The sequence below is a fragment of the Osmerus mordax genome, chromosome 14 (genome assembly GCF_038355195.1).
Source record: "Osmerus mordax isolate fOsmMor3 chromosome 14, fOsmMor3.pri, whole genome shotgun sequence".
Classification (NCBI taxonomy): Eukaryota; Metazoa; Chordata; class Actinopteri; order Osmeriformes; family Osmeridae; genus Osmerus; species Osmerus mordax.
This window is the reverse complement of record NC_090063.1, coordinates 9,319,794-9,343,693: the sequence shown is the minus strand read 5'-3', so window position 1 is coordinate 9,343,693 and position 23,900 is coordinate 9,319,794. Positions and strand designations below refer to the sequence as shown.

The window sequence follows — 23,900 nt, the reverse complement described above, 5'->3', positions numbered from 1 at the left end:
GGAACACAGGGACACACTAGGGCAGGCAGACATGGGCACAGCTGTAGGCGTGACAGCTGCAGACGGCCTCGGCTGGTGTTTTCCCTCGACCAAGATATAATCTATTGTTTACTAAACCTCTCACAAAATGTATTTTTTTGGTGAAACTAATGTGTGAAAGGGGATGTGAGAGTCTAAAGGGAGAAAAGTAATTTATGTCCATTGACATTCGGGACCAACCACTTAGCAGAAATGAGACTGAAAATCTGGGGCTCAGCGGTTCCTGTTCTATTAATGTACTCTATTACTGTTTATGAAGGGTTTAGCCAATATGATATGATATTCAAGTGTAATTTCAAGGCTATAATAAAGCAAAAGAGTGATCTCCAGTGGAGGCACCTTCTAGGGTGCCCTACCAGTGGAAAAAACATACATCTTATTTTGACTTAAACATAATAACATGAATCCAACGTATTATATTACATTTAGCTTTTTAACGTGCAAATTATTGCGGTAAGAATTAGCTTGCGCGCTTTAGGTGCTCGCATTTACTATTGATGTCTAAGCTGAAATCAAACCTATATGTCGCTGAACTGTCCGGCCACTGGTTTGTAACATAGGGCGGCGTCATTTATTTCTAGCTCAATTCTAATCGAATATTGCCATCTTCCGGACAAAATAGGTATTTGATATTGGCCAGTTGTGTTCATTTATCAGACGTTTTTATTCGACATATAGTCGGCTACAGGGGATTTGAACCAGCGAGAAAAAAAGTGTCATCTTAATGAGTAGCCTATATTTTCAGTGATTTTCAGTCAAATGCTCAACCACTGCTATAGCCTATACTCATTCTAGACAACTAACTAGGCCTACTCTATGACAGAAATAGATGCGTGCTAGTGCACAGATAGCCTAACAGAAAATAGGGCTGATGCCAAAATTATGTTTTTCTATATAGAAAAAGCTATTACGAAACCTTGCTTGAGGCCTAATATACATGTTTTGACAAGATTTCTTTCAATGTTTAGTTACAATAGCCAGACGAGTGCGCAACTCAGACGGGTGAACAAATCCTAATTTTTGCTTCCTGTATCACAACCCCATCTTGTGTTTACATGTCTCAAGTGTTTCCTGGCGTGTTTACTGCCGCTACGTGGACAAGGGCGGTCAATGGGAAGGAACCACCTATTCCCTGTACCAGTTTCGTTTTCACAGAAAAAGTGACACTGATAGGCATTGCATACCTCGCGACATTGACGAAACTGCCTTGGCATAGTCCTCAGACCATATCCACGCCAACGCTTTCCTCAATACAGAAAGCATCTGTCTCTGTCCATACATTTAAGAGTGCTGGCTCTCCTTTTTGCTCTATGTACGATCTTTAAAAATACGAACGCTGAAGTAACCTAATGGAACTTTGAACAAGGTAGGCTACAGAAAGGACCAAACAACTAGTCTGTTATCTGCACATAGGCTTGATTCTTTTGTTTGTGGTTTTGAACGTTTATTCTGCACATAATCTTATAAATGTTACATTACCCGGAGACAGGTCATCGCTTTCTGAGTAGTTGTTTAGCTGTGTATCTCAATGTTCTAATCCTTCTTTTCCAGCTGAAGCTATGAACTCGCCACATTCAATCATTACTATTCTGGCCATGGGTTTTCATTGTCTCACTATCAGCTCTGGTCTGGGCTTAGCCTCTCCGAAGAAGACCACCTGTCATGTTTGTCATGAAAACGCTGACTGCAGCCACCTTCTCCTCAAGGAGATCCCATCAGACCTCCCTCGAAACATCACCAGCCTGGACATGTCCCACAACTGCATGGTGGGCCTCTCCCCTGCCTCTCTGTACCCATACCCAGGCCTCATTCATCTGGATGTGGGCTTCAACAGTCTCACCCGGTTGGAGGCCGGAGTCTGCCAGACTCTGAGCCATCTCCGGAGCTTGAACTTGCAGCACAACCAGGTTCATCTGCTCACAGAGAAGGATCTAAGTTGCTGTGCCAATCTGACACAACTGAACTTGGCTGGGAACAGACTGAAGTTGCAGGGGGAGCCCTTCGCTGCTCTACAGGTAACAAGAATAGTAATGTGGTAGACAGTTGTTTTGATGTATGGATTTATGTGTGATGAATGAATTACATGAATGAATTACATGAATGTGTGCTGATTTAATACTCTAGCTAATTAGGTAGATTTATTAATAAACATGTATTCCTTTTAGCAGGAATTTTATCCAAAGCAATCTACAAATGGTGCAGTAAGTGCATCAAATAATAATATCTTGTATTAGTAGACATGTACAACGTACTTGTAAAGGGTTGATGGGGGCAAGTATACTTTGTATCTAAATGGTAGTATTATTTGTTGTGTTTAGTGATATTTTTGGTAAATATGTACATTTACATCTATTCATTTAGCAGACGCTCTTATCCAGAGCGACTTACAGTAAGTACAGGGACATTCTCCCCGAGGCAAGTAGGGTGAAGTGCCTTGCCCAAGGACACAATGTAATTTTTCACGGCCGGGAATTGAACCAACAACCTTCAGATTAATAGCCCGACTCCCTAACCGCTCAGCCATCTGATCCCTGTGTATGCTAGTGTATCCACCTCATAACATTAAAACACTTTCTTACTCAATACAGATAAGATATATCTAACCATTTCCTTACCTATATTTTTTTACAGAGCCTGACTCAGCTTGATGTGTCCAAAAGCGGACTTAAGTCTGCCAAGTTAGGCTCCCAGCACCAACTTCCCAACCTAGTGTCTCTCATTCTTTCAAACAACACGATATCCATACTGAAAAAGGATGACTTCTCCTTTCTCAGCTCCTCCTCGTCCTTTAGAGTCCTCAACCTGTCATTTCTGTCTCTTCTGAAAATGGTAAGTTGCACTCAAAAGGGAAATGAAATTATGTTATGGTTCCTCATTTAAACTAGATATTAAGGTGTGCATTTCACCATTTTCATCTTGCAATCATCTTCTCATTGCAGATTGAGCCTGGTAGCTTAGTGCCCATAAAGACCATAGAAGAACTAATCATGGAGGGGAAAAAACTAACCCAGCCACTCATGTCCCAACTCTGCATGGAGCTGTCTGGGACTGCCATTCATAATCTGTTCCTTCAGAACACAGGGGTCATACTAACAAACACAACCTTTAAGGCCTTGGAGAAGACCAACCTGACCTTTTTAGATCTGTCCCACAATAACCTGACAACATTAGAAAATAGTCCCTTTCAGTGGCTGACTAAGCTGAAGACTCTGATTCTGGAACAGAACAACTTAAAAAACCTGAACAAAGAAACATTCCAAGGACTGGGCAACCTTACACTGCTCAACCTGAGGAGGGCGCTAGTAAAGAGTAAGAAGTCCCACACCCCTGCAATCAAGGATTTCTCCTTCCAGCCACTCGGGGCGCTGGAGAGTCTGATCATGGAGAACACAGTATTTCAAGAGATCACAGAGAACACTTTTACAGGTCTGAACAATCTACGCAACCTGAACCTGGGATTTGCCATCTGTGTGTCCCTTAAGAAAATCAACAACCTGACCCTGGTTTCGCTTATCAACTCCCCTGTCCAGACTCTTAATCTGACGGGAACATCCATCAACCACCTGGGCCCTGGGGCCTTCTCCAGCCTGAGAAACCTCACCAGCCTCCTGCTAGCCTTCAACTTCATCGCTCAAACTTTGAACGGGACAGAGTTTCAAGGACTGGACCAGTTGCAGGAGCTCAAACTCTTTAACAACCAGCAGAAGATCAAACTAAGCCCCACATCCTTTACTGGTGTGCCCAGGCTCAAGTCCCTGTTTTTGGGCAAGGCTTTAAGTGGTACCCTGGATATGAATCCCTCTCCGTTCAAGCCATTGTCCAACCTCACCCTTCTGGATCTCAGCAACAACAACATTGCCAACATCAATGCAGGTCTCCTAAAGGGACTGGATAATCTAAAAGTCCTAAAGCTGCAGCACAACAATTTGGCTCGAGTATGGAAGGTTGCCAACCCAGGAGGGCCGGTTCTGTTCCTCGAGGGGCTAAGTAGCTTGACCGTCCTGGAGATGGACATCACAGGACTGGACGAGATTCCTAGAGAGAGTCTTCGGGGCTTGACTAACCTTCGTGAGCTCAGCCTCAGCGGTAATGTCCTTAACTACCTGGAGGACTCGATCTTTGATGATTTGAGATCCCTACAGGTTTTGCGCCTCCAGAAGAACTTGATCACTTCTGTGCAGAAGGAAGTGTTCAGCAAGGCTTTTGCCAACCTCAGCCAATTGGTCATTGACACGAACCCTTTTGACTGCACCTGCGAGAGCATTTTGTGGTTTGTGAACTGGCTAAACACAACCAACGCCAGTGTGCTGGGCCGTGATGAGTACACATGTAACACGCCCTCAGCCTACTTCAACCACTCGGTCATGAAGTTCGACCCGCAGTCCTGTAAAGACATGACCCCATTCTATACCCTCTATGTACTAAGCAACACCACTGTTCTAACCTTAATGGTCACCGCATTTTTGTTTCGGTTCCATGGATGGAGAATTCAGTTCTACTGGAATATTCTGGTCAACAAGACCTTAGGTTTAAGTGACACCAAACGTGTTAAGGGGAGAAATTACGAATATGACGCCTATGTTGTTTATGCAGAAGCAGATGAGAAGTGGGTAACCACAAGGCTGCTTCCTCTAGAAGAAGAGGAGTATAGGTTTTTCCTGGAAAACCGTGACTCTGTGCCTGGTGGTCCACGCCTACAGTCTATTGTGGATGATATGAAAAATTCCCAAAAAATTATATTTGTTGTCACTGAAAGTCTTTTCAGAGACCCACTGTGCAGACGGTAAGTTTGATATTGTATAAGCTTACAGTATGTTTTTGTCAAAATGTAAATGTACATGTGCAATTTTATGATTGTGAAGTATGAGAACAGAAATAGCATGAACTGATTTCATTACCTTAGATTAATAGTATGACATCATGGTGTTTTTTTACAGCATGAATATATTTTCCTCAAGCGTAATGTTTCAGATGGGCTCTCAGCTGAAAATACAATGTTTACCATTGGGCTGTGAAAAGTGAACATGTGTCATCCAACACCTCTCTTTCCTGCCTTGCCCTTTCTTTTTCTCCTTTTCTCTCTGTTGTTCTCTGTTATTCTCTCTCTCTCTCTCTCTCTCTCTCCTCTCTCTCAGCTTCAAAGTCCACCATGCCCTTCACCAAGTCATTGAGAAAGGCAGGGACCGCCTGGTGCTCATCCTCCTTCAGGACGTGCAGGACTACAGGTTGTCCCAAGCACTGCTCCTGCGCAGGGGCATGCTGAAGCCACGCTGCATCCTCCACTGGCCCATGGAGAGGGAACAGATCCCCGCCTTTCACCAGAAGCTTCGCATAGCACTGGGCATTGTCAATAGAGGGCAGAAGGTTTAGTTGTGGCAGTGGGTTCGGTTACTTGAGTAGGCTAAAGCTACAAAGTGAATGGCTTTAGTCAATGGGCATTTGAGGGAAGAAGTTGTCATATGTAATTGTTTATTCTGTGTCTGGGATTATTACAGAAATGCACTTACTGTGAAACACTTGAACTCTGTGTACTGTATAAACTGCTGCATGTTGGGATATTGTAGCTTTTAAACTATGGCTGGTAGCTCCCGTTGAATTACAATATGAAAATTCTGGAATGGCTTGTAAACTGTAGGTACTCACTTGCTAATTCAATCTCAACAGTTTATATGGTTGGCTAGAAAAGTGAATTATTTCCTATAATTATCTATTAATACAATAGGCTTGATGACTAAATATTGCTTCTAATGATTTCTTTAAATATTATAACACTCATTTCGAGTCCAGGAAGCGATCCTAACAAAATAGTGTGTGAATATTGCAGATTATTTAAAAATGAGTTGTTATAGTTGTTGTGTGATTGCAACATCTAGTGGTTTTTCAAACCAACAGCAGCTATTGTTACGCTCAAGGAACCCAAGGTTTTTGTGAACTTTTGTCTGAAGTGTTTTCACTGGTTTCTATTTTAGCTTCAGTTTCTGAAGTTTCATTCAATTAGGGTGACATAACAATTTGAACCAGCACACATCTGGTTCAAATTGTTATCTCTTCGTGATCCACAATTACACCTCAGAGACCCGAAGTAAGAGAAAAGGTAGTGGTAAGGGTATGGTTTGCTTGATGTGGTGATTGGTGGTGGTGCATACCAAAGTCCTTTATTTAGTATTCAGCTAGTTTGTCTTTTTTTTAGCTCTCCAGTCAGAAGATATAAAACGAACCACAAAAATTACAATTATTTAATACTAAATTCAACTTTAATTAAGAATTTGTGGTTCTCATCTTGAGAAAATTATGACAGATATTAATCAACTGTTAGGGGGAACATTATTAGTTTTTTGGTGTAATTTTGAGTCTCTGGCCCTCTTTACCTACCAATACTTCAGCAGCTCTCTAATGGTACCATCTAAAACTAATACCAGGAATAAGTCCAAGCTATCCGCTACTGGGAAATGCACTCTCCTTTAAATCAAATGCCAGTGGTAAGTTGTGGGTTTGCATTCACATGTAGAAATGTATGATTTTTCCTTTGCACATGAACTATGTTTTACTTTGCCCTTATGTTATAGGCTATGTAACATAAAATAACAACAGCACATTTGGTTAAAGCATTCTAATGCATTAATTTGTTATGACCGAATGTCCCTGATGACTTGTGGACTCTGCTTAGTAGGCTTTATTCTCTTATTTGTATTTGTAAATAAAGAACAAATGCAGCCTTTTCCAAACTAAAGACAAATAGCTTACCACCAGTAGGCTAAATCTAGAAACATTAATGTTGTTCTTCCATCTCTCATCAAATGACCTATTAGGCCACAGGATTTACTTAAAAAGTACAAACAAGCTTGACATTGTATCAAATGGCATCTTACACCTCATATTAATGTTAGGATAAAGTGTCCAATTGCCTCCAATCGCTAACTATTAAACTCAGTACATAGGGAATGGAAAATTGATCACAGGTTATTGGTTAAATGTGTTGGAGAGATATATTCTCCGATCTTCAGAATACAAAGCAAATTAAAGCAAAGCTCACTGTCCATTTTGGTTACCAAGTTAGTTGAATCTAAAGTGGTGTGTTTACAGGGGTCTCCAACTCTGTTCCTGGAGAGCTACCTACCTGTCGGTTTTTGCTCCAACCACACTTTTTTGACCTGATTCAACACTAGATCAGCCGGATAATTATTAGAATCAGGTGTGCTACATTAGTGTTGGAGGAAAAACCTACAGGCAGGTAGCTCTCCAGGAACAGGGAAAAGACTGGTTAACAGTAAGTAAATCCTTAGCCTGGGAACCAGACCAATGCAAGCCCTGGCTTTGCGGAATTGGTCTGGTGATGCAAGGTTTAACCCATAACCTATGTTCTACATCTCTGCAGGTTGAAGTGCAGTGTGACAGCAAAAAAAAAGTAGGCACAAATCCAAGGGTTAAATTCCATCTGAAATAAAACAGACATTCAATTCTGCCAGACACTGTCAGTGAGTTTGTCCTTACTATTGTGCTGCACACTAAGCAGGCATGTCGGTTTTACTGGGGATTTATACGCTGGGACTGTTAACGGTTGGCGCATTCGTCGCTATACTGACATACTACACTTACAAACTGCTTAGCAGCTACTTGTACAAATGGCATGCGATGAAGCCTATCCCAGAGATAGGGGGAGCATTACCCTTTATAGGGAACGCGCTGCAGTTTGAAGCCAACGCTGGAGGTAAGATGAGGAAAGGGAGATTGAAAACACATGTTCATTACTGCTATGCAGTGTTGTGCCTGAACGCGTTCATTGAAAGAAAGTTCATGAACTCTTTCATAATGTGAACGTGAACTGAACGTACTGTATTACTGCCTGATGAACGATACTGTGAACGCGTTCATTCTGGTGTCTGTGAACGGCACGTTCACTCTTTTTAATTTTGTTCAATAAGGTGCCAGATTTCTAGAGACTTCCAAGCGAAAAACACACCGTTGACAGTACTGTATCCAGGGTTGCCCAACCAGTCAATCGCTGCGTGTACTTTCTTCTACTGTCTATGCCTGGCAAGTGTGAGAGCGCCGTAGTTGCGTAGAGGCCGAGAGCCGTATTGCAGACAGATAGGGATTTCAATCTGGCAACGGCCGCCACCAGTGTCGCACCTCCACACCGTCTGTGGGCTGTGGAAATAATTTAGAAAAATTATAGCCCGCAACATCAACACAAAAAGAACTGAACTAATTCATTTTTTGGAACTGTGAACTTAGTTCAACATTTTGAATTATGAACTATGAACTGAACTAGTTCATTTAAAAATGTGTGAACTATGAACTGAACTAGTTCATGTAGAAAGTGAACTTTCCCAACACTGCTGCTATATATTAGTTTCCTCAAGGATCACAATGACTCTTGCTTAGAGACTTGTTGCTCTTGTGGTTAGTGGTAACTGATTTACATTTTTGTTCTCGCTGTGATATATTGTTTTATTACTGTTGCTTGCTTTTTTCCACAGGTACACTTGCACTTATAGCTGTTCATGTTGTTTAATTGTAACTTGTTTAACTACATGCTCTTATGGTTCTTCCCTTTGGCACTTACTTTGGTTGTTCACAATGTGTGCTTCATGTTTTGGCTACTCGCGATGTTCTTTCGATGTTCGATCTTGTTGTTATGATCAGTGACCTATGCACTTTGTAAAGCTCTCTCTTGGAAGTCGCTTTGGATAAAAGCGTCTGCTAAATGAATAAATGTAAATATATGGCCTAGGTTGCCTAAGGTTTGCTTGAAACAACAACAAAAAAATAATAGGAAAAAACAAATATTTCCACGAAGTTTTCCTATATACTTTGTTCTCTCTTTTCAGATTTCTTTTGTCAGCTTGTCGACTACACTATCCAGTTCAAGGACTCTCCACTGCTAAAAATCTGGATTGGACCAGTGCCATTCCTAATTTTGTTCCATGCTGAAACCATTGAAGTAAGGAACCCCGATTCAATTTCGGTCCTCTAACAATTAGGGGGTCAGATGGCTGAGCGGTTAGGGAATCGGGCTATTATCAGAAGGTTGCCGGTGCCATTACCGGCAATGCCTAATGACGTTGTGTCCTTGGGCAAGGCACTTCACCCTACTTGTTTCGGGGGGAATGTCCCTGTACTTACTGTAAGTCGCTCTGGATAAGAGCGTCTGCTAAATGACTAAATGTAAATGTAACTTAAAAATATGGTGGGAAATATTGATTTACAGCAGTTAAAACCATAGTATACTCTTCTAGTACAAACGGTCAGGAAAAGGAATACCTAAATAGTCCATGCTATAAAATACTGATAAAGGTTGAAGTGTAAATACAGTGTTCATGTTTCCAATTGTGTCTCTACCTCTAAGAATTTATGATGTGGATATCTAAGTAGATTAATAGAACTGTGCAGTTACAAGGAAAGGCTTTTGGCTTTTTCTAGACGCTGTTGAACAACCCAGTTCACATGGACAAGGCCTACGCTTACAAGTTCCTCCATCCATGGCTGGGAACCGGACTTCTCACCAGGTATGAGCCCCATGCAGCCGTCTAGGACCTGCCTCCTCCACACTGAGAAAGGCTGGCCCCACCCTAAAAACATCGTAAAGGCAGATTGCGTACTCAAAGGTCTTTTCTGTACTCAATCCCGGTCATTGGCTTGGTCAATGTACCATAGGTCAGATGCAACCAAAAACACAAATAAAAGGAAAAAGTTAATAGATTACCAACTGGACTGAGAAAACATGTGGGAGCGTGTACTCCCCTCCTATCTTCCGGTGCTGTTTCTCCCTCTACTATCCCAGCACAGGGAACAAGTGGCGGCGGCGGCGCAAGATGCTGACCCCCACCTTCCACTTCTCCATTCTGACGGAGTTTCTGGAGGTGATGAACGAGCAGGCCGAGGTCCTGGTGGAAAAGCTGGAGAAGGAGGCAGGCAAAGGGCCCTTCAACTGCTTTAACCCCATCACTCTCTGTGCCCTCGATATCATATGTGGTGAGTGCCTGGTGGGTGTGTGTGTTGGTACAAACGTCATTGGAATCTGATGTTACTGAATAGAAGTTTGAATTATCTTGTCTCTTTATTTATCAGAGACAGCCATGGGCAAGAAAATATATGCCCAGAGCAACTATGACTCGGAGTATGTCCGCTGCGTGTACAAGTACGTCACTTGTTCAGACAACCCCTCGGAGCTCTTCTAAGAGACAGACAGTCGGCGCTCTCTCAAAACCACTGAGTTTCCTTGTTAAATTGATTTATTGTGTCAACAGCGATTTGGGTAATAGGGCGCTCTCTTTGTGTGTGTGTGAGTGTGTGTGTGTGTTTAGAACTTGACCTTGACGAAGGTTATTCCTTCATCATGTGGTCCCATCTGTCACTCTTAGACAATTTTTATTGAAAAACTACTCTCATTTCCCATCATTCCTTTCTCATAAACCTCTCTTATTGCCCTAGGATGAGTGACATCATCTCTCGTAGACAGAGGATGCCCTGGTATTGGCCAGACTTTATTTACAACTATTTTGGCGAGGGCCGGGAGCATGACAAGACTCTCAAGGTCCTCCACTCCTTCACCTCCAATGTGAGTTTGAGGTGTTAAGAGTCCAAAGGTCATGTCACATATACCAATCTGAAATACCAGTCTGGTAAACAGAGCTGCAACATGTGTAACACCCTGTTTGTGTATCAAATGAAGTACCAAGTTAGCGTACCGTCATGTCCATATTTCCTCTCTCTATCCTTTGACCCCAGGTGATATCGGATAGGGCAGAATACATCAACTATAATGAGTCAGACAGTGAATCAGACCAGGGCATGAGGAAGAGAAGAGCATTTCTTGACATGCTCCTGAAAACCACAGATGAGGATGGTAACAAGTTGACACATCAAGACATCCAGGAGGAAGTGGACACCTTCATGTTTAGGGTCAGTGATAACCGCTATGACTCATTCTATGCATGCACATCTAGCAATTAAAGTGTGAGAGATTTCTCCCTGAGAATTATGTGATATGGCCCAATCATCACACTGACTCTGATTCACATAGATGTGTATTGAGCAAGGACAAGGCAGCATTGTAGCACGGGGTCATAATGCTGTGTTACTGCTTTAAATCATGGATTGGTAGATACATTTTGGTATTTTTGTCTCCCTACGCCCTTCGGCAGGGCCACGACACTACGGCTGCCGCCGTGAACTGGGCCATTCATTTACTGGGCTCCAATCCCGAGGTTCAGAGAAAAGTTCAACAAGAGCTTAAGGAGGTTTTTGGTAACGACCCATCTCACACTTTTCCCTCCTCCCTATGCCAACCCACCACCACCCCAGCATCCCACAGTTCTCTCTTTCATTACATCATTAATCTTACCAACCCAAGGGCTTGCTGTCTCATTAGTGCTACCTCTTATTTATTTTCAAACAGGTAAGAGAAAGTTCAGCCATTGCTGATAGGGGGTGTAAAATCCTGCAGCGGTGTAGCACATGCTGAGCTACAGTATGTTCAGTGGGGTGTGGGCAGCAGAACCACAGTTTGTTAACTGGATCCTCATCCTAAGATTTACAAATCGACATACTGTTGTTTGCTGTTTCTGTGTTTGTCCATACTCATGCCTCTGTTCTAAGGTGAGTCGGATCGGCCAATCAACACTGAAGATCTGAAGAAGCTCAGGTATCTGGAGTGTGTGGTGAAGGAGTCCCTGCGTTTGTTCCCCTCCGTGCCATTCTTTGCCCGTAGGATCTGTGAAGAGTTCCATATCAGTAGGTGACCTTTGTACAGGAGACAGCTGTTTTCATTTTCTTCAACATCATTCAAAGATTGGGGGAGCAGTTAATATTCTGGTTGGTTTGGTTTGGTTTGAGTTTGGTCTCTCATTAATAAATGTATATGCCTTGCGAAATCAAATTATGTATATAATTTGCATGTAGATGGTTTTAAGGTGCCGAAAGGTGCCAATGCCATCATCGTACCCTATGCCGTCCACCGCGACGCACGCCACTTCCCAAACCCTGAAGAATTCCATCCGGAACGTTTCCTGCCTGAGAATTCTGTTGGGAGGCATCCATACGCATTCATTCCTTTTTCTGCTGGGCTCCGAAACTGTATTGGTAAGAACAGAAAATTGAAGAAAAGGTCACAGACAGAATTCAATCACAGGACCCCCCTGAAACAGGTCATTTTGAAAATGGTTGTTTTGGGAAAAGGTTTTGATTGTCTGTCTGTGTTTTCTTGTCTGGTTTTGTGTGCTTTGAGACGTCTATTGATCTGTTTTGTGCTGTTTATATGAGAGAGTGAGTGAGCAAGTCTAGAGTCTAGACTATCTCTTGACAAAAACTATGGGAACATTGACTGATTGCACTTTTTCCTTATCCCATTGTACGTATATTTAATAAATGTTTTAAAGGCAGAACATTTAAATAAATCTGCATTAAACTCAACAAGAAGTAGAAATACTAAAGCAGGTCTGACCAGTGGTTTGAGAGTACAGCTTTTCCATAATCCAAACATATTAAATTCCAGGTCAGCGCTTTGCTATGATGGAGGAGAAGGTTATCCTGGCATCCATCTTCCGTAACTTCAATGTTGAGACATGTCAGAAGCGTGAGGACCTCCACCCACTAGGGGAGCTCATCCTCCGTCCAGAGAAAGGCATCTGGATCCAACTGCAGAGGAGGTCTCCTCGTCCAGAAATACAACGCTACTAGAGCCCTGTCTAGAACCACTAGCGCTACTGCTAGCGGGGTCAAGCACTGGAATGTAGTATAACTGGGCCATGTGTATTTTAGATTAATTGACTTCATACTACTAGCTGTTTAAGATCTCAATTGAAAGATAATGCAATAACCATGTGAGTGTTGTGTTGCACACAAACTTGGCTCCACAAAGTATTTCTTTTCTAAGCTGAACTAGCATCATTTTTCTAGCATGGCATCGCCAGACATTAGCAAATGCAAATAAATGTTTGTGATTGGTCCGACTAGATACTGTTCAGAGACTAATCTGTTTGAATGGGAGGGTGGCCAGACCCATCTGCCAGAGCAAATAAAACATGAACTGGCAGATTTGTCTGGTTCCCAGGGAAACATTACTTTTGTACTGTGCTTAAACTATATATAGCCATTGACTTGATCAATTAGTATTCTTCCATCCAATTAACTTTGATTTTGTCACCAGTTTGTTTATTATGGGAACAGGAGTTTGCCGGAATGAGATAAGATGGGATGTATTGGGCAGGTGAAAAAATACTGGAGATGCAATGTAGTGTGTGATTCATGGAAACCACATAAGTGGGAACCACGTAAGTGGGAAATTGTGGGAGTGTGGCTTGGTTGGACATAAAATTATGAGTAGACTACCGTACATCAGATACACATACAGTTCTTCATATCTTTTGGTACTGGTCTTTCTTGCTTACATTTTCATTCTGTTTCTTAACTATTTTCATGAATACCACAGATAAAAATAGAAAAAACACAACATATACAAGATAATACACATATATATTATTATAAATAATTAACTATTACCATAGCATTGTTTTATATACCACCTAATTCAGCCAAAACATGTGGAGGTCACAAGCAGCAGTTTTAAAGGCCATATCGAAATAACTGAATAATTCAGCAAGATGATTGATGTAGGTGCATGGAAGTATAAGGTTTGGCATCCATGGCATGAAAGGTGATCAATGATGAATGGCATGCTATAATCCTTCTATAATTTGAATTATTGAACAAAGCTCTGATAATCAATTCAGTCCGAAGGTTACTTGGTTCTAGATGAAGGAAGAGTTCATTTATCTTAATACTTCATTGGGTAACGGCTTTACAGTAATTGACCAATGTGATGATAATGAATAATATTTTCAACATTCCTCTTCTTCCAACACCTTTGCTCCAGTTCTGACCCTAGACAGGGTTCTGAGAAGGTTGGTCGTCTAGGATTTTACCAATAACATGAGCAGAAAACCCTAGAAGTCAGTTCTGATAAGGAAGCACTGTACCTGCTTCTGTTTATCTGCCTCTCTTTTACTGCCTCCCGTTTATAGCTGTTACACAAACATGCCATCACCACAGTGTTTCATCACATGGAGGGCAAGCACTCCCTGGACACATTTAATTAAAACGCCTCCCAGACGGACAGTCTTTGTTTTGGGAAAATAAAATAATCCCATGTGATGTGGAAGAGGCGTTAATTTATATGACTTTCATGTTTGGTGTTACTACTGACAATTAGTCTCCTGCTGTGAAATGCATAAAGACAGCGGACAGCAGCCGCTCTCCAAAGATAATAATACAAAAAGCAAACAACTGTGAAAATGAGTTCATCATGCCAAGGATTTGGATTATAAATGTCCCTGTGCTCTGTGATGACATGAAATTAAATCACAATAACGGACCTGGTGTCAAAAGAAGGTTTCTCCCACAAAACTAATTTGAATGTTTGTTAGTTTTTTGTCATTTAAATAAGTTGTAGTATTACAAATAATTCTAATACTAATGATACAAATACAAACATACAGTATACAGCATAAATGATAATTTTTATTTGATGGCGTACAAATGGTCTAAGAGTATGTTGTAAAAATGTACCAGCTGCTTGCCACAGTGTGGCAGCAATGTTCCTAGTGTCTTGAATGTCATGGCCTCATCTGTGTGTGTATTTATTTGCCTGTCAGAGGGATTTTGTTAAGGCATGTACAAAACAGAGAGTGTGATGTGTGTGTGTGTGAGTGTATCTCTGTGTGTGTTTTCTCACAAACAGACGTGTACACAGAGTAGCTCATGGAAATGTACGGACGAGAGACAGATCTCAGGGAACCTTTGTAAACAAATCAACAAGCTAAAACACAAACAACTAACCTGCCGTCTCTCATTACCACAGAACTTTCCAAAAAACACTTGAATCATTAACATATGGGAAAATGTGTCCACAATTTTGACTGGTACTGTATATTTACAAGTGAGTAACTGACACCAACCAGCCTTTGAAAAATGCGTCTTATGATTTATGACTGCCTGCTATCCATACAGTCTGTATAGATCTAATAATGACAGTCAGTTTCAGATTAACTCATTACATACAGACTACTAAAAACAAGCTATTGCTCTAGTGCTAGTAGTTTTGGGCTGGCTCCTAATGTGAGATTACTGGAAGATGGACACTGATAACAAACAATGTCTCTACCTTGACACAGACCCCCAAACATTCACACTACTCAGACTGTCCAAGTAAAAGCACCACATCTCAGATAAACCCATCTCTGTGATTTATAGATCAATACGTTCACCTTGTCGTTGTGATAGTATTTGATCCTCATGTCACAGACGAGTGCACTAATCCCTCTCCCGCTTAAAAAGATACGCAACAATCTGGATTGCCCTGAACAATGACCTTGGCTAAACAATATCCCTATAAGATGCAGATCGATGACGCACTCCCAAGGTAGAAAGCAAGATGGGTGAGTTGTCATCATCTGGATGTTTTCAAGTAAACACCTGTCTGAAAATAAACCCATCTGCCTGTGCTTTGAGTCCATCCATTCTAGCCGCAGCTGCTGCGATCCACCGATGGGATTGTCAGGATGGACTGTTTAAACACTTTGGCATGTGGAGGGTTTCAGACACAAAATACCATAAAGACCTGGCGTACAGTACGGATTGATACGGTAGATTTCAGCTGTAGGCTTTTCCGACAGACGCTGTGGCATTTGTTCCTAAAGGTAGATACATGTAGGGTGTATGTATCAGGTCTTCCACTGTGCCTCTGGCTATGGGAACACACAGTCAGGGGATGACTGCAATGGGATGTGACAGTATCCCTGGACGTGCCTCTGGCCCTGGACCTGGCTCCCTCTGAGCCAGGGACATTGGTTGGTTGGTTGGCCGGGCAGTCTTTGTGGCATGTGGTCGCACACACACACACACACACACACACACACACACACACACACACACACACACACACACACACACACACACACACACACACACACACACACACACACACACACACACACAATCTCTTTCTTTCAAAAACACTTGAAGAGATCTGTACACACACAAATGAACATGCGTCCACAGTATGCGTGCCCTGATGCTCAAGCAGATACACACACAAACAAACAAAGGCACCCACACAACGCAATTTGTTCTCTCAACTTCCTCCTTTCCATTCCCTCTCTCTTCCCAAAGAATGACCTTGATAGGATCCACTTTGAACGGGGGCCAGTTTTGATCTGTCACCCACCTCCCTGAAGAATGGTCTGGTGCCAAAGAGAAGGAGAAAAGGAGGGGGTGAGAGAGAGGGGTAAAGGATGGGAGACAGAGTGGACGTTAAAATGGAAAATATGAAATAAAAAGGAATATGGGAACGATATATATCGTATAAGTAGAGAAAGCGAAATAAATAGCACATGTATAAAGCCCACATGGGGGACGTACTAATTAAGAGACAGAGGAGCACAACCACTCACCTGAATCCATTTAATCACCCAGAGATCCCAGACACCACCAATATCACAAACCTGGAGAAAGTGCTCGTTGGGAATAACCATTACATTTGAAAAAGAAAAAAGGCCTCCTCCTTCTGTCCCCTCGCCCTGTGCGGTCAGAACAACCAGATGGCTTCTGGAGAGCCCCCAACACATTTTGGATGCAGGCTAGCAGAGAATGCACTTGTATGTGGCCCAAGGCTTCCCTGCCATGCGTACTAGAGCTTCTTCTTTGAAGTAGACCCAAACATAATCTCACAGCTAAATTGTCAGAGATTGTGAGCCGAGGGATCCATTTTTAGTAGCGCAGAACCAGCCCTCCCTAGCAGCCCTGTCATTGGCTCTCATCCTCCGTCCATGCCAGCACCAACGATCCAAGGAGCACAATTTGAAAATCAACCATGGTACAGTATTTTTACTCCCTCGTTTTCTAATGCAGTTTACTTTAGGAGGAGAGGGGAGTTCACAGAGTATTCCTGGGAGCAGTTATAGGTCATGCATGCTGATGATTTAACAGTAGGTTAGAGGATAGTAGAGTGTGTGTGAGGGGGGGGGGGGGTTATACGGTTTTGACCGGAATCCAGAGAGTTCATCTCAAGACACAACACAATAGAACAGAACAAGCCTCCGAACTACTTAACTGTGATACCTCTTCCACACAAACAACTAGGCAATATGACATGAGGTTTCTTGGGCAGGTCATTACGCTATCTTGAGTGAGGGAGAGTGAGAGAAAGAGAGTGAGTCTTAAGAATTTCACCTCAACCTCAAAGCCTGCATCTCATCAAAGGCTTTTTGGGCAGGCTCTCAGAAACCCCCCTAGGGCCAAATGGATAGAGCGAAAAAGAGAGAGACAGCCAGCCTCCCCAATCTCTTTATCCTTTCTCCTGCTCCTTTTTTCTTGAACTCCGTTCCCCCATACGCATCCCAAAAATAAACAGGATTTAAAAGAAAAGTTAGCAAAACTTGGACTTCAAAAGGCTTTTAAACTGATGAAGTCCAACCGGGTTTGATTTGATATTGATTGGCTGCTGAAATGCCAATAGAGTCCATTAATTTGGATGCCTCCTCCTACAGCCTTCCAGAGTGAAGAGATCATTGAACCCATCCATATTCGACAATTGTGGGAGAACACACCTGTTGTTGTTGCTTCCATGTGATTGACCCTGGAAGCCTTGAGGTGATGACAAAAATAGGGGCCTAAATAAGCCTTTTGTGTAGCTCGTCTGTTGCTTGTAGCTGACCGCTGCCAAGCGACGGTGTTATTTAAAACAAACTTATTTAAAAGGGCATAGCCTTTTCTTAACCTTCAGTTCCATGTTCAAGTCATTTTCTACAACTATTATACGACTTCTAAATACAAGTGCTGCTTGTATGGTAGTAAAATCAGATGTTCAAACAAAAGTAGGCCTACATGTTCAAAAGAGCAACATCCTCTTTCCTTAGTTATAACTGGCAGAAGAGTTCTAGAGGTCAAGGAGGAGATGACCAGGGTCCTGTCTGACCCAGAAAACAAAACCATCATAGTAAATGTACTTTGGCAGCCATGTTAGTTTGAAGATCAGTCGATCATGATGGGAGACCAAATCCAACATGACTGCCTTGGACCGTAATAAGAAGACACATTGTTTGTCATTCTGTGACCACACCCTCTCCCAAAATGCGATGGTCGGTGTTAACCCCCCCCACACTGAATCACACATTGCTCACCATTGCCAGGGCCATTTTGAAAGAATTCTAAAACACCAATACAGCATATAAATTGGGGAGAAAGTTGCAGAAAAATGCATTAAGCAAATCTTACAGGTGGTGAGGTGGCCAAACATTTCCTGAGTCTGTAAGTCTGCCGATAAGAATGACATGTCAGATAAATGAATCCAATAAAAGAAAAGGTAGATTGGATTTCCCTGTCAGCCTCTCTCCCACAGTGACAGGGTGGCCTCATTGCCCACACTCACCTGGCTGGTAGTTGAAGGGCAAGGTATGTTCCGTCACAATAAAGTTGTCTGTTGACAGTGATTTGTCATTAGCTGTTTCCAAGCTTGGTCATTACTAGCTAACAGACTACAGAATGATGCCCGCCAAGAGAAAGTGGTAGGTGCCTGCCTGCTATAAAAACAATCAAAACACAAACATTCCACTTATTGCCCATAAGATCAAAAATGGGAGGAACTGCATCCTGTTTTGTCTTTTTTAAGCTCTAAGACATCTAAAAGAGTGTGACAAAACCAATGATCAATGGAAGGCCGAGTCAGTAGATCTTTAACTGAGAACTAAAACACCTTGGAGGTAAACCTTGCCTTTAGATCAAAACACTAATCATCTCTGCAATGAAGCACTTGAATGACCTGTGACCAGAGTCAAGGGTTTAATTAAACATGCTCCCACCTGACCCAACCATTGGCTTTGAGACTATCTAATCCTCCAATGGGACACAAGGTCATAAGATACCACATTCCCAAAGTGTGTAGATAGGCTTTCGGATGATGGAGGGGTCACATCACTATAACAGCCTACATTGCATGAGCATTTCTGCTTGAAAAATAAAACAATCTACTTGAGACAGCAGCAAATCATATGGCTCACTGAGTGTTCCCAGAGGCTTGGGACAACAACAGTAACCAGCCCATGAAAGGTGCAACGAGCGGGTGGTGAGTCTTTTCCACCAACTATTATGATTACACGTCATCAATTGATTCTTCATTTGTTAGAATATTGTACTGATGAAACAAGCTCATTACATACACGTTGGTCACTGTGACACAGAGAGAGCGACAAAGAGAAAGTATGGTGCTAAACATATAGACCAGTAGGACACCAAAGAGGGAGAAACATGCAATGATATGAAACAGCCCTAAAATGGGGAGGCCATTCAAGTCTTCACCCTAGGGACACTGAAACCATTTTCATGGAGTAACGCAACAGTAGCTTAATGCATGGCTGAGTGTGGAAATTGACAAATAAACAATAACACTTCTCTAATTTGCAGCGTGAAATTTGATACTAGTATTTCACTCAATTTGCTCGCAGAAATAAATTACTTAAGTCATTGTGGTTGCGACCCTGTATTCTCATGTAAATGTATGTAAATCAATCATGCACAGGGTCTTTGGTTAAGTGAGAGATGGGGTTTAGAGGAGCTTACTTGTGATTTTACATTACATTAACATTCTAGTCATTTAGCAGACAGTCTTATCCAGAGCAACTTACAGTAAGTACAGGGACATTCCCCCGAGGTAAGTAGGGTGAAGTGCCTTGCCCAATGACACAACGTAATATTTCACGGCCAGGAATCGAACCAGCAACCTTCTAATTAATAGCCTGATTCCCTAACCGCTCAGCCATCTGACCATTTTCAGGCATTTTCTGCGTGCTTGTATTAGTCCAGTGCTAGGACTTCTTCTGCCAGTACAAGACCTGGTCAGTGACTGACCAACACCTACAACACAGTCCACAGATTCCACACAGAGTGCTTGAAGGTTAGAAGCCCTTTCTTTTTTCTCTCTCCCTCCCTCTCATTCACCTCTCTACCTCCCACCCTCTCCTCTCCGACCCTCCCTTATAATCTTCCTCCCCGTCTTTCCCACCTTCTTTCTTCCTCCGTCTCTCGACCTATCCCTGCAGCCACTTCCACCTACCTTCGTCCCTCGCTGCTTTTCTCTTTCTTCAGGGGCAGCATCACTGTGTGTAAGACTCTGGCAGGGGGCCACCCAGGGGGAAGACAGCTAAGACTGACATGTCTTTGACAGAGGATGCAAATGAAATAGGTGACAGCTGACACCTTGTGAACCTTGATTCTTGCATCCTCATACTGTCCAAGCTATCATTTGAGGCTGAGAAGCGTTTGAGTGTGTGTGTGTGTGTGTGTGCGTGTGTTTGTGTGTGTGTGTGTGTGTGTGGGGGGGGGGGGGGGGAGGGGTGATGGGGAGATAAGTGTATGGAATGCAGGTGTTTGACAGAAGGATGGTAATGAAAGTATCTATGAGAGTGTGTGGAAAGAAATGACTTAATCTGTGTAAGGACTCTCAAGTTAACCATAGTTTATGAGACCTTAAAAGTGACCTTGCAAATAAGTGGCTATATTAAAGTAAAGTTCAAATGACGGGAAATGTGTTTTCTGGCAGATAAAGGCTTTAACAGTGCTTGAGTTTCCATGGTCACATATACTGCATGCATGTATTGTTATAACTGCAGTGGAGTCTTGGAGACATGTTATGTCTCCTACGATGTTGCAGTTGCAATTTAAAAAAACACAAATCTGATCATGTGTCCAATGATGGCCTGACTCCACTGCATGGCAAACTCCTCCCAGTTCTCTACCAACAAGTCCATGAGCTGAAAGTCATTAACACAAAGCATCCCAGGCTACAATAGATGAGTAGCTACAGTACAGATTGTTCTATGCAAACCATACATCTCAAGGAAAACTTTTTTTCAACCAATTGCATCTCAATGCCATCTGAAGATCCTTTTGACCTTTAATACAATTCATACAAAATGTAAAACAAGTGTGTACTATATGTAAATGTATGTATTTGTGTGTGTTAGTGGATGGGTGTGCTGTAAATTTGAACTATAGTACAATGACAACCATCATGATTTAAAAACAATGGAGGTCCATAATCCAAGCTATTAGAGAAGCACATACAAATGTTGTTTACCTGGTATTTTGTAATTTGCATTTTACTCACTCATTACCCAACTGGAACATCTTGATTATAGATTCCTTAAACATGACGAAGATGAATACATTAAGCCTGGCAGAGAAGACTAGTGTTTTGATTGTTATTGTACCAGGGTACGTGTGTGTGTGTGTCTGTGTGTGTGTGCATTTGTGGTGTTCAAAGTGTATCACGAGCAATGTGTCAAGTGAGCTGATGCTCATCCACTCTGTTCACTCCATCTTCCTCCTCACGCCAGACTTTCCAGACAGAGCTTGTCAGCCTTCCCTCGGGCCTGTCACACACACACACTGTACAAACACAGGGGTCTGGATTAAGGCAGCTCACTGTCTGGAGACTAGTACACACACACACAAACCTCCACACACATAGTTATATATATATAGAAGTGAAGTAAAAAGCACAAACCTACAGAGCCCTCCAAAGGTCCCTCTGGCACTGATTAGGCATAATCCTCACATACATTCATACAAAGCTACAGACACACACACACACACACACACACACACACACACACACACACACACACACACACCGACAGATAAGCTCAAACACAGAGACATGCATAGAAATCCAAGGACATCACACAAAGTCCCTCCACCACACCCACTGTTCACACACACACACACACACACACACACACACACACACACACACACACACACACACACACACACACACACACACACACACACACACACACACACACACACACACACACACACACACACACTATGCCACAGTCTTTGGTGTACAGTATGAGTGGTATAATTAGTATGGAGTGGGAACCTCAACACAGCAGTGGGACGAGAGAGATAAGAGTCCATGGTGTCATAGTGACTCTGTTTACTCAGAGAGAAGCAGGATCAAAGCTAGCCAGACCTATTTAGCATGGCAGGGAGTAAGACTTGGACCTTGTGCATGTGTGTGGCATGTGTGCTCAAAGGTGTGTGTCTCTACCGCTGCTCTCTAAATTGCCCACACAACTACACACTGAATCCTCTCCACAGAAATCTCATTAACTTCTGGCCTTTGGTAATACAAGCCCTTCTTTGTGTGTCTGCCAAGGCCACCCTGCTCCTGTCTAGGACACTCAACTCTTCCTCCCTGTTAAGAATTCCTGCCCTGTGCAGGCCAGAAGAGTTGTGTGAAGATCATAACAGCATAAAATAGTGTCCCTGTGTGTGTGATAAAGAAAGAGAGAGTGTTTGTGAGAGACTGGGGAGGTGAAAGTGTGTCTTCATACTTGTTGACAATCACATTAACAACGACAGACAAAGTTGACACTCAATCCAACGAGGCTGCCATTCATTTACAGTTTTTCTCAATTGCTAAGACACATTTCTTGAATGTGTACTGTGTTTTCTCCAAACTCTAAACACACATCTTCATACTTACACTGTTTTGGCCAAACCCTTGACTTTTGACCCAAAATCAAACACTGTAGTCAAAACCATATTATCTGTCGTATAAACCTAACTTTGCATTCAAAATACACACAAAGCCCTCAAATAAATTCAACCTTCTGAATACCCTTTAGACACTGCTGGGAGGAATTGAAAACACTATTATAAAAAGGTTTTCAAGAACCATTGACTATAACGTGTCCCTGAATTTTAGATATGTTCCACCTCATGAGTTTGACATGATGTAAATCATAAAACTCACAATTACTGCAATTGTCCTTCTTACAGGCTGTCTATTTTCTATTATACAGCAATTGCATTTTGAGCTCTTGTTACTGTAGTAGTCACAGTATACAAATAGTAGTACTGTTAGTCAACAACACAAATGTATTGCTGTAAATTGTAATTTGGGGAACAAAGGCTAAGAAAACAAGGAAATAAACAAATCATCATAGGGATTTCTGTCATAGTGTGGCATGGATCTCATTTGAGATTGTTGTTCTTCTTCCTCTTCCTCTGCCTCTTCCTCTCCCTTGTCCAACTCCTCTCATTTGGACAATTCTTCCTTTTCTTCTGATATTTTCATCCATGATTTCAAAGTACAGATGAGCTTACCTTTGTATTCATTACAAACCCCTGACTGCTTGTTGAGTATATTTGCTTGTTAGTGCTTACACATGGATAATTGGTTGGTAAAGGTGTTTGAATTGCGCTGTTTTGGGTTTACTTATCAAATGGCAGTGTTTTCTGAATGACATAATGGTGATAATTGTGTCTTAAAGTAAGAGGTGTGTTTAGACTTTTGCAAAGAAGTGTGAATGAACCTGAGAAATGTGTCAAAAAGGGTAAATTGTGTTTAAAGATTGGGGTACATGGTCTTTCTGCTGGGATTTGGCAAAATAGTTTTGTGGGGATGGCTTACACATACCATTTTTGTGTGTTAGCAATAGAGAAAAACTGTATGAATCTCCATGTCAACATTTTGGGCGTGTTGAGAAATAAATGAGTTTCTTCAGTCTGCAACATTGGTCTTGTGTAGTGTTTTGTGAATTTACATTATATTTGTACTTTATTGATGGTAGCCTACTCTAATCATAGGGAAGTAGAAGTGCTAAAAGTGTTTTAGGTTTATCACAGAAGAGTGTAACTCGTGCAAACAGAGTATAGTAATGTGAAACGTGTGTGTTTCATATGGTAACAAAGTGTGGTTTTTAAACAAAAGTGTATAGTTTTTACAAGAGTCTTTAATTATGCAAAGGATCTGTAGTGTTTTGCTAATTGGGTGTGTGGTTGTGCTAATTGTG

At 42.0% G+C, this 23,900-nt stretch overlaps 2 protein-coding genes across 2 annotated transcripts; both read left to right on the top strand.

Annotated features, from left to right (window-relative positions):
• Positions 1 to 1,278: 1,278 nt before the first annotated feature.
• On the top strand, positions 1,279 to 6,757 carry tlr3 (toll-like receptor 3). The gene is made up of 5 exons (XM_067250719.1): positions 1,279 to 1,405; positions 1,591 to 2,054; positions 2,671 to 2,868; positions 2,979 to 4,822; positions 5,175 to 6,757. The coding sequence occupies exons 2-5, from the start codon at positions 1,599 to 1,601 to the stop codon at positions 5,407 to 5,409; spliced, it is 2,733 nt and encodes a 910-aa protein (XP_067106820.1). The 5' UTR covers positions 1,279 to 1,405; positions 1,591 to 1,598; the 3' UTR covers positions 5,410 to 6,757.
• A 70-nt stretch (positions 6,758 to 6,827) lies between these two features.
• cyp4v2a (cytochrome P450, family 4, subfamily V, member 2a) lies at positions 6,828 to 13,432 on the top strand. The gene is made up of 11 exons (XM_067250720.1): positions 6,828 to 7,747; positions 8,871 to 8,983; positions 9,463 to 9,548; positions 9,824 to 10,014; positions 10,111 to 10,180; positions 10,474 to 10,600; positions 10,771 to 10,944; positions 11,187 to 11,289; positions 11,641 to 11,775; positions 11,944 to 12,123; positions 12,536 to 13,432. Exons 1-11 carry the CDS (start codon positions 7,555 to 7,557, stop codon positions 12,718 to 12,720), a joined length of 1,557 nt encoding a protein of 518 aa, XP_067106821.1. The 5' UTR covers positions 6,828 to 7,554; the 3' UTR covers positions 12,721 to 13,432.
• Positions 13,433 to 23,900: the final 10,468 nt, after the last annotated feature.